Source organism: Calliopsis andreniformis, chromosome 10 (assembly GCF_051401765.1).
Source record: "Calliopsis andreniformis isolate RMS-2024a chromosome 10, iyCalAndr_principal, whole genome shotgun sequence".
NCBI lineage: Eukaryota > Metazoa > Arthropoda > Insecta > Hymenoptera > Andrenidae > Calliopsis > Calliopsis andreniformis.
This window is the reverse complement of record NC_135071.1, coordinates 19,904,444-19,915,035: the sequence shown is the minus strand read 5'-3', so window position 1 is coordinate 19,915,035 and position 10,592 is coordinate 19,904,444. Positions and strand designations below refer to the sequence as shown.

The 10,592-nt window shown below is 38.1% G+C and overlaps 1 protein-coding gene across 4 annotated transcripts; it reads left to right on the top strand.

Moving 5' to 3' along the window:
• Window positions 1-232: 232 nt before the first annotated feature.
• Window positions 233-10,578, top strand: Glcat-p (Glucuronyltransferase P). 4 transcript variants are annotated; one of them, XM_076387708.1, is made up of 5 exons: window positions 233-300; window positions 5,403-5,611; window positions 6,199-6,595; window positions 6,873-7,030; window positions 7,438-10,578. In XM_076387708.1, exons 2-5 carry the CDS (start codon window positions 5,411-5,413, stop codon window positions 7,834-7,836), a joined length of 1,155 nt encoding a protein of 384 aa, XP_076243823.1. In that variant the 5' UTR covers window positions 233-300; window positions 5,403-5,410; the 3' UTR covers window positions 7,837-10,578. The 4 variants fall into 4 exon arrangements, with proteins under 4 accessions (XP_076243823.1, XP_076243822.1, XP_076243825.1 ...); XM_076387707.1 differs by lacking the exon at window positions 233-300 and adding an exon at window positions 577-604; XM_076387710.1 differs by lacking the exon at window positions 233-300 and adding an exon at window positions 799-934 and having other exon boundaries at window positions 5,403-5,581.
• The last annotated feature ends 14 nt before the right edge of the window (window positions 10,579-10,592 follow it).

The following is a 10,592-nucleotide window of genomic DNA, read 5'->3' as shown; positions in this document are numbered from 1 at the left end:
GCGTCGGCTGCTGCGCCAGCTGAAAACGGAATAGTGGGGGGCAGAGCTACGCGGACTTAGGAACGGATATTGCAAGGAGAACGCGACGAGGAAGCTAGTTCAGTGTCGACCGACGAAGGAGGATCATCGGCTACCCTCGGGGCACTCGCTGCACCGCGGTCCCTCGACAGCCACGGATCGAAACGGCGACAGTGTAACGATCGACCGCTCTGCTGCTCGAACGAGAAAGGGAAAAGGAACGGACATGTGTCGGGGCTTTTCGTCGCTAGCTAAAAATACGTTTCGGCTGTCCGAAGACTGGTGAGAACGAAAACCGCGATGTCGGCGCGAACAGTCGCTGCTCCGACGTCGCTGGCAACGTGCTTCTGTGGGTCGTCTCCTCGGACGCAGCGATAACATGGGGATCACGTTCGAGCTAGAGCTGCTACCTTTCTATCCATTCTCTTGTCACAAGTGATTTCCAGTGATCTCTCGAAGCCACTGGGGAACATGTCAATGGGGATTATCAGGGAACCCCTTGGGAAATGTGAATCTAGGGATAGTGAAGACTCTAGGAGCAATTAGTCAATGGGGATTATTAAAGGTACCTTTCGGGAGAGGTGAGGTAAGGGTCAGTGGAGTCTGTAGGAACTATTAGTTAAATATGAGGGAAGAGATGGACTGCTGGTCCCAAATGTGCGTGAGTCGCGGGTTTCCTCGAACGCGGTGAGTCGGGACACGCGAATCGCCGTCGAAAGTCGCGAACGAGACGTTGTTAACGAGGCTCGCGTTCCTCTGTGCTCGTTAATCGCGCGAAATGACTGTGATACCTTGGCAAATGTGAAATTGTTCCTTGACGTATATAGAACACGCGTCTGTGTGCTCCAGTCGCGAGCTACATGAACGAGCAGAACTAATCGCGCCTCGTGAGTGGAGTATGAACGCCGATTATCAGGTGGGTACTAATCGCGGCTCATGAATAGGGAGTTGTGTGTTTCGTGCTTGTTGTATCGATAGAAACGTCGAAGCGCGAAGATTAATCGATCGCCGAAGCTTGTGGCTTGAAATCAACTGTCTTGGAGAATTGTAGCATGGGTAGATTGACTCAAAATAGTTACTATGAGCGAAGTTATAGAAGAATAAACTAGGAATTTCGGGATTATCGAAACGTCGAGAGGTAGAAAGCCTTCGAAACGTAAAAGACTTTCGAATTTTAAAAATTTGCAATTTTCCACTTTTTTGTGATTCGAAATTTTTTAAGCCTAGGTAGTAAAAGGAACCATCATTGAAAGAAATCGTAAAAAAATATATTTTTATACCATCAACAGTGGTTTCTGAAAATTGATTAAAAGTATTAGGAAAAACTTATACAAAATCTTATAAAATTTCAAATTCCAACTTCAAGAATTTCAAAATTAGACTCCAATCTACCCTCACAATAAATTCATTAACCACAAGGTGTACCAATCACTGTACTCCATTATGCAAGGTAGAATAACTACTATCGTATACGCAACAAAATGTAATATAAGGTAAAAAGCACAGATTTCCAGACGTTTAATGGAAGCCTGTTGATAATTTTAGGAAGCCTTCTAGGTCTTCTAGCCTTTTTCTTGCCCTCATCTGATGAGGCAAATGTAAACACAGATGTGCTGGGTTATACTTAAGATTCTCAGGCAAACTTGGGATACGTGAAAGTTGGAGTATTTGAATATTCAATAACTTCAACAGCCTGGAACATTCAATATTGAAATATTCCTAAATTTTTAAGTTTAAATATTTGAATATTTTATCGATTGTGATAGCAATAAAAAAGTAGATGTAGGTAAAATTACACTTAGTTCGTCTTTGAATGTGGAGTTCGTTTGAGGGAACAAAAGACGAGGGGTTCGCTGTACGTAAACGGAAATTCGTCGGTGCTCAGTGGCGCCACTGAATTGAGAAGATTAACAAAGGGTTGAAGAATCGTCGCTTTTCATAACCTACATTAGTGAACCGATGCTGCGGCAAGTAATTTCTACCTTATCGTCGAATTAAATCTATATGATCGTTTGTTGTTTTCACTTTTTTATGGTATTCTACACCTACACTATTGTTCTATTCCAAGGTGAGATTCGAAATCAATTGTATGTATTAATAGCATACACTATAGTTCGGTAAACGAATCTACTTAAAATTCCCGGTAAAGAATTACCATTTCTATTTTGTAGCAGGTTTTATATGGTTTAGCATACTATACATTATTTTTTGTAAACTATTATTGCAGAATATTATTCTTCTACTTTTCACACTTTTTGTTTTATTTTTCTTTAGGGGGGTGTTTGCCCATATTTCTGTATCTTGGGATTAATAATTACCCTGACGACTTTGTAGCGTAAAACACGTGTTTGAAGTAAATTCAAACCCTTACCACCTCATGTTAGTTTCATGGAAAATTTTAACAGAGCTCGCAAATTAAACTCTGTTGCTTTAAACCATGTCGAACTCCAGGGATTGTAACAGCGAAACTATGACGAGGCAAGAGTGTGTTTACTCAAGTTTTGTCATTTCCTCCTGCTAATTAGCGTTTGATCAGTTTCACAGCTGTTTTTTACCTATCCCCTCTCTAAACTATACACCTGCGCCTTGAGATTATTCACAGGCGATTGCATTCGATTTACAAATGTAAATCTAAACGTTTGCACAGAGGCAAAATTACGAGACACGCGCGATTAGTTACGAAAACGTGTAAGCTTTACAGTGGCACGTATGAGTAAGGTACGTGGATCAAATTAATAAAGATAAAGTAGCATTTTTTTATTGTTCGGTAATCGTTCGTGAGAATCCGCTGAAATTCGTCGCTTCCTCGCAAAGTATGTTTACACAAAGTCTACATAAATTTCTCTTTGGCATCGTGTGCCTTTGAGTCGGAAAAATATTGAAATTTTATCGCGACGTTGAGAGCGTCTGGAAAATTTTCTAGGAAACCGTCGGATAAAGAATGATTTATTTCCACCGATAGTTCCTTTAAATTCGGGCTGACATAGTTTCTGTTTTTCTCCTGACCCGAGTCGTAAATAAGATTGCAAGTAGACTTGGCATTGTATGCGACAAATATATGACAATAATTTATCTTATTTGGACAAGATTTCGCGTGTTAAATAGGTAAAAGAAATATTCTGCCGCTGTACTCATTTAAAGGTTGCAATTCCTGATAATGAAACAGATACGTAATCTATTTAATATGCTATAAGCCATGTACAAATATTTGATGAATTTCTCGGATGTTCCACTGATAATGCATTTGGTCTTTATAAGAACGATCATCGCTATGTGTATACATTCCGTCACGTAAGAAGTCTTTTGTCAATGCTAATTTCAATGAAAAAGGATCCTTAATTTGGCAAACGCCGAATGGCGCACATGTATTCCTTTTGTGACATGAGAGGCACACGTGCATAGTATTAACGTTGGTACAATACGGCAGGAATTAAACACTGCAAATTCAAATTGATCTAAAGAGAGGCATTTAAATGATCGTTATAAAACAAATAATTGGAATATAAGCCGCTCATATGCCAAATCGATTAACTCCACAAGACAGATGTATTTATATTTATTTGAAATATAAAGAATTAAGCGTCAATTAAGCCCTTTGGCACTCAAATTTTAATAAATTCATAACTTGAAGTTATAACTTTGGTCTGTGAATGACAGGAATATGTTTTCCAAAGATATATTTAGTAATGATTGTAATCTAGAAAACATAAAAATTATAGACATGTAACATTATCGCTACTTATCAAGACTATTACGTATAATTTGATGATTAATTTCAATGTAACTACTATACACCTAAGCATTTAATGCACTTAAGCCCTAAAACATTTCGTTTCCATTGAGCTACATATAAATACCTGCATGGAATTTTTTCAAACATAAACCGATAAAGTGCAATATGCATTCATATACTCAGTATCAAAGGTTCTCCGAAACCATTTTCCTAGTAAAATCCTTGATGTTCTATCTATTCAGATAAACAATATTAAACTTTATCTAATCGAAGACGTCTAATAAATGTCAATGTAGAAACTATTATAAATATAGTTTATTACTTATACGTTACACACAAGCGTCTTCTAAGTCTTGTTCATAAACTACTTTAGTTGTGCCGCAAGGTGAGTGTTGTTTCATTAAACAGCCCTTATTAACTATCAGTTATTTGAGAAGATCCTTTAATTATTCTGCCCGCAACTTCCTAAAACTGTGACGGATGTCACAGTCGTGATAAGATTTCAATTGTGACGTACTAAAACGACGCGCGAAACCGAAGTTTGCGAGAGAAGTACGTAATTTGTTCTGCAAGACGCAAGAGTAACAGTTGCGTTTCAGTAGCTGTGGCAACGGAATATATATCACGTCCACGCTGGTTAAATTAACATTTTCCACTATCATCAAAAAGGAGTATCGCCGGAAACTGGTATCTTATCGTTTCCCTTTACAGCTTCGGTAGACGCTTCCCAATTTAAACCGCTCATTAAGCTCTCTCGTTAGGGTGCAATTAACGCGTGACCTCGGGAACAGTGATCGTTAACAAAGTGATTTATATTAAAGAGACTTTTGTTTTTGGAGGAATAGGTTTCTCTGTGACCCCTACAGTCGAAGGGTTTTCCAGGATTTAATCCTTCGAGTACGTTCAATCAAGAAACACATAAATACATAAATCAATCGAATGTACCTATGTTGAGAATTAAGAAAGAAATAACTGAAAATAGCGTAACATACATATTAGAATCGCTGATTACAGGGATGTAACGAGGTCCAGATGAGGTATTAGAAATCGGGTGTCGCAAAGAAAGGTCAGTTTAATGTTGTCTGTCCTAAGAAGGACAGTCACTCAGGCACTCAGATTTTGAAGGCGTTGAGAGCTCAAGAGTCTGGTGTCCAAGCTACTTGAACTCGTTAGGCTGTTCTATAAGCGCTGAATTCCTTGCGACCTATCGAGCGATTGGTGCAAGACTGGTTCTCGAGCTCGAGTGTTTCCGCGAAAGCGCGGAGCACCCGAAAATCCGCTATGCAGCGCTCGCTTATCATTGTCTGTCTGTCTCTAATCTGTTACGGTTCCACACTCTCTCTCTCTCTCTCTCTTTCAGGCTCCGATATTTCCACTCGACATCGAACCTGAGATTCGAAAAGCTGATCGAAATCGCTCACCTGTTCGAACATCAATTGTAATAGCTGAAAAATGAGTAATACGTCGAGTGTACCGTGTCTGTTGTTAGCGCAACTGAATCTCCTACCGAAAGCGACTTTCGGTCGGTCACGTATGCTAATAGGCAACGGTTTTCGCGGACGAGACAAGGACTCGAAATATTACCGCTTTTAAACAATACACATTTTTATGTTATCTATAATATGTTTGAAACTGTGTTCAAAATTTACAGGTGCTGATATGATGAAGCCATCCATGAAAATGGGGGTGATAGCGTTGATAGGTGTGTTCGTGGTGTTCTACCAGTATCACTTGTCCACTGGCGTCCGTTTCGAACAGATGAATGACTTCAACACTGGTGGATCTGCGGAGGACACCCCTATGATCTCGCAAGAGGATGTAGAGAATTATGTAAGGACGTCCAAGTTTACAGAAAAAATGGTAAACTGTCGATACATCGAAGCTCTGTACAGTATCTCCTCGATATAAGCTCGCTTATGGTATAAGTCTTAGAGCGCTCCGTAGGTAAAAATCGAAAGGTATAAAATTGGGTAACTTGGGAGACCTAGTACTGACCTCAACCAATCCATCCTTCTGACTATCCACCTAAACTAGCCAAATCAATATGATAATGTCGACAGATAATACAAGCACTATCTGATGCCCTTTGTTGACCAAGGAGAGATAACATTGTCATATACTTTAGAGTTCATATTTATATCGTGACTTTTTAATAAAGCAAGTGGACTGTTTTACAAGATACTTTCGTGCGATTTTTATCTAAAAGTGTAAGAGAAGCTTATTCTTCAAACACTTTTTAGCCCGATTTTTATAGAAAATTGTGAGACAACCCTTTTCTTAAACGATATTTTAGTCCAATTTTGGTCTAAAACTGAGATAGCTCTTTATAGCTAGTGTAATAAAGAGACTATAACGAGGAAGTACTGTATCGCGTGGAATAAGTTATTTAAACCTACGAGATAAGTGGGATAAGTTATCCAAAGTTGACAAGTTCCTTCTATTTGTAGATCAAAAGCGCGGTGCGCAAAGTTCAAGAAACGAACGGACTGAGCCCAGATGTAGCGGCGTTGCTGGTTCAGGAGTTGGTGAATCACTTGAACAAGAATATCTTCGTGGCGTCAGAGAACAATACGAAGACTCTGCGACCGCAGACTCCAACCACCGTCCGAAGCGCGACGCTAACGCAACAACTTTCGAATAAGTCTGAGGAAACGGTGGAACCGCTGTACATAATCACGCCGACATATCGCAGGCCGGAACAGATACCAGAACTGACTAGGATGTCGCACACCCTGATGCTGGTGAAGAACGTCCATTGGCTGGTCATCGAGGACGCGAACGTCGCTACGACGCAGGTTACCAGGCTGTTGGAACGAACTGGATTGAAGTTCGAACATTTAACGGGTTATTGTTAAAGTTCAGATTATGGTGGAATTGAATCTGTAGTTTGGAGAAGGGAGTCAAGACCAAAAAATTGAAAATTAGGATACCCAAGCGACATGAATCTTCTCATGAAATTTACATGAGTTTGAAGGAGGAAACAGATTCTGTGATTGTTTCCTTCTTTAGAGTACTATCGTATTCTTGGACTTATTCCCTTCTTAAAACTATGCAGCGATTCAATTCAAACTTGCTTCCGGCAGGTTCTAGCCATCTTCTGATACCCCTGTGTCTCTTACAGCACCTATGCCAGAGAAGTACAAGCAGAAAAAGGGCGCGAAACCGCGAGGCGTCTCGAACCGTAATCGTGGCTTACAGTGGATCAGGGCGAACGCGACTTCCGGTGTGTTCTACTTCGCCGACGACGACAATACCTACGACATAGCCCTTTTCGAAGAGGTACAAGCTAGCAAGGCTTTTATTATATCCTTAACTAAGTCCTGTGGCTTGCACATAAAATGGTAGAGTACACTGAGGAGAGGACACCGTTAATTTCGAGTTCTGAAATGCATGTGAATTATGTCTGATTTAGGACTTATTCTACTGTTGCGTGGTTTAGTCAGGTTAGACACAGTGAAATCAGTACAATAAGTCTCGAGTCAGCCACAGTGAAAATTAGTGGAATAAGTGTCGAGTCAGAAATGACGAAGCCAGTAGAATAAGTATCAAATCAAACACACTTCACCTCTAGACATTTCTGACTTGAGACTTTTAAACCATATGCATTCTCGCTACCTCAAACTATTGCTATACTTGAAAAAAATTGTACCCTTCTCAAACTAACAACCCGATGTGAACTGTTTCAGATCCGCAAAACGAAGAGGGTGTCGATGTTCCCCGTGGGCCTGTGCACGAAGTTTGGCCTGAGCTCTCCCATTATTAAAAAAGGGAAGTTCATCGGATTCTACGACGGCTGGATCGCGGGTAGAAAGTTCCCTGTCGACATGGCAGGATTCGCCGTGAACGTAAAGTTTTTGCTTCAAAGACCGAACGCTACAATGCCATTCAAAGCTGGATACGAGGAGGATGGTTTCTTAAAGAGCCTTACCCCCTTCGAGCCAAAGGATATTGAGTTTCTCGCGGACAATTGCACGAAAGTTCTCGCGTGGCATACGCAGACGAAAAAGAACGAGCCAAGTGCGCCTCTAGATATGAAACTCTACGGTGGGACGAATCTTATTAAATTAAAGCAGCAAATAGTTTGATGTTGGATACGTGAGACTGAAATTGAGAGGTATTCCAGTTCGAGTCGATTTTTCGAGCTATTTAAGGGGTGTCGTTTACGAAGATCATTCGCGACTAATGTGACAAAGTAATTTAGTGCCTGAAGTATTGTAAAGTACGGTCAGCGTAGTAATGATCTTTTTTTAATTGATTACAAAGAATCCAAAGAAACCTGCCTCTCTCTAGCGGCTAAGAGAAAGGACAGAACACGGAGCTGATATCGCTAGCACCTAGCTCGTTTATAGGATAAAGTTAGGAATTATTTTATATGTATATTAATATTTAGGTTTTATTTTGTACGATAATTCGTACGTATCCTGTAGGTCAATGACCAATTAGCGCAAAAGGGAAGTAATTGAGTTAAAAACTAGTTGAAGGGAGAAAATAAGATGTAAGGAACAATGAGAAGAGTACAACATTTTATACACGTTATTTCTCGTTTACTATTGCATCGTAATTTGCATTCTGTAGATGCTTGAGGATAAGTCTGATACATGAATAATTGACGTTACATGATTCATGAATGGAAACGATTATGATTTCTTAAAGTAAATGAAAAAAATTGCTGTGTTTTGTGTTTAGTGTTCTATGAATATTTTTCTTCAAATTATTATTTGAGTAACGAAGAGCGAATTATTTATTTCTCACAGTACAATGCTTCCATCACGTATCAGACAGAAAATCCTAGTGAATCTACAAGTTTATTGATAAAATAGCATTTATTTGGATGTACAAAAGAAACCAAAGGACTAGTATTTCTGATTCTTTCAATTCACTTAATTATTCATTCCTTCGAATTTATTTGATGCAAAATGCATTGCCTATATATGTATATTGTGGTAAGACAAAATAGCCAATGGTGAATGGAGTGAAACAGATGTCGACGCGAAGAAACTCAGTATACCACTTTTCCTTTGAAATTTCATAAGAAATTATAGTAAGAATTGTTGTACAGTTCACGACTATATGGGTCGTGGAATGCGAATATTCATATCGAATGCATGCTTAGGTAGGATAATCAAAGAAATATATAATACAAAATACTTCGAGAGATCTACAGCAACTCTGTATCGAACAATCTCGAGCTGTTTAAGGATTTTAATTTACAGACTGACACCGCCGAAAATTTAAGTAATCATTTTAGTTTCAAATATCGTAATACAGAGTTGCAATAGGCGACTTGAATTAATATCTTAACACTGATTACCAAAATAATATGAGTGATACAGAATATCTCCATATACTTATATCTTTGAGCCATAGAAGTTTATCGTCAGTTTTTAATTATTCAAAGTTGATTGAGGATTTATTCTCTCCGCCCTTATTGTTAAAAAAAAAAAAAAAAAAAAAAACAAGAAAATAGTTTAGATGCTATGCTTTTAGTCCAACACCAAAACTAAAATAATAAAAATGTATCGCCACTAATGATCGTGTTTCTTTAAATGTGCGATACTATAATAATTTTCCATTAAATCAACATAGTAATTGTCAAGTAGCTTGGCATATTTATTATGTAAATATTACAAGATTTTGTTCAAACATTTACGATCGCGAGATAGGGAATTGTTAAGCCGATTACATTTGTCATTTTAAGCGGAGATAACTTGTGAAAGCAATAACTTGTTGTTAGGTAAAATTGGCTTCGTGCAGGATGTATATTCGCGTGCGTGAATGCTGACTTCTAAACACGATCATAAAAAGCGAATGGTACTACAGTGATGTTTAAAGGTATTCGAATTATGTTTATATAATCGCGCCGAAGCAGATACGCGCAATTTAAATAATATTGCATATCAGGTCCAAGCGCGTGATTTTTTTAATTTCATTATTTTATTTCTTTCACGGGGCACTAATAGTTAACTTGGACAATAAATAGCGACTTTTTATTTCTATAGAATTTATGAATCTATTTAGTAGCGCTTGTTATTTCTTATTCTTTAAAAGAAAAAATATTGAACGAGATGTGACAATATTTTAATCATAGGCATCGATTTTTATGAATTTAATCGCACGCTGGACCATGCGTGTGTGCTATTATAGAGCATACGAATATTCTTTGTATTAGTTGCCAATGTTTCTTTCGATTTCTTCCGACGCTTAATACAAGAATGATTAAACGAGTCTTGAAATCTCAATCGTTGTATTTCACGTGGAATTTGTTTGGCTTATGACGAAAAGAATGTTATTGGAATTAACTTCCACAGATTCTTGCACAATAAAGATTGCGTCAGACAATGGGGAGTAGACGACGATACTCATAAAAGCAAGAGATAAAAAGGTTTAGGCATAACAGTGCAAATATGTGCGATGCACATTAAAAGACTGAGATTATAAGAGTGAATTTTTTGGTAAAGTTTTTCAGAGAGTAGGAAAGGGAAGGTACAATTAATTACAGAACTATAGAAATTTAATATTGTCCAGAAAGTCCAAGTCCATCCAAGTCATTTCTATTTAAGCTCTGTGAGTATCGTTGCCTCGATTAAAACATATCCTAATTACGATATTAATGGCATTAAATTGTATAGCTGACAAAATAGATAAAAGAATGTTATACAATATATATGCAAAATTTTAATTGGCTTTTTCTTTTGTTGTTACAGTTATAGAGAAACAATTAAGTAATTGAAAAAGACTACGAAATATGAGCGACAATTCACGCTTAATTAGTTAGTTATTGTTCCTTTTAAAAAAATGTAACGAAGGTAATAAATGATGATGTGATATTTTGAGTTAGATC

Excerpts from the sequence above, each read along its gene's own strand:
- Glcat-p (XM_076387708.1), top strand. The coding sequence starts at position 5,411 with ATGATGAAGCCATCCATGAAAATGGGGGTGATAGCGTTGATAGGTGTG. Across the intron at positions 6,596-6,872 it reads GAAGTTCGAACATTTAACGG|CACCTATGCCAGAGAAGTAC; the intron begins GTTATTGTTAAA and ends TGTCTCTTACAG. Across the intron at positions 7,031-7,437 it reads ACATAGCCCTTTTCGAAGAG|ATCCGCAAAACGAAGAGGGT; the intron begins GTACAAGCTAGC and ends GAACTGTTTCAG.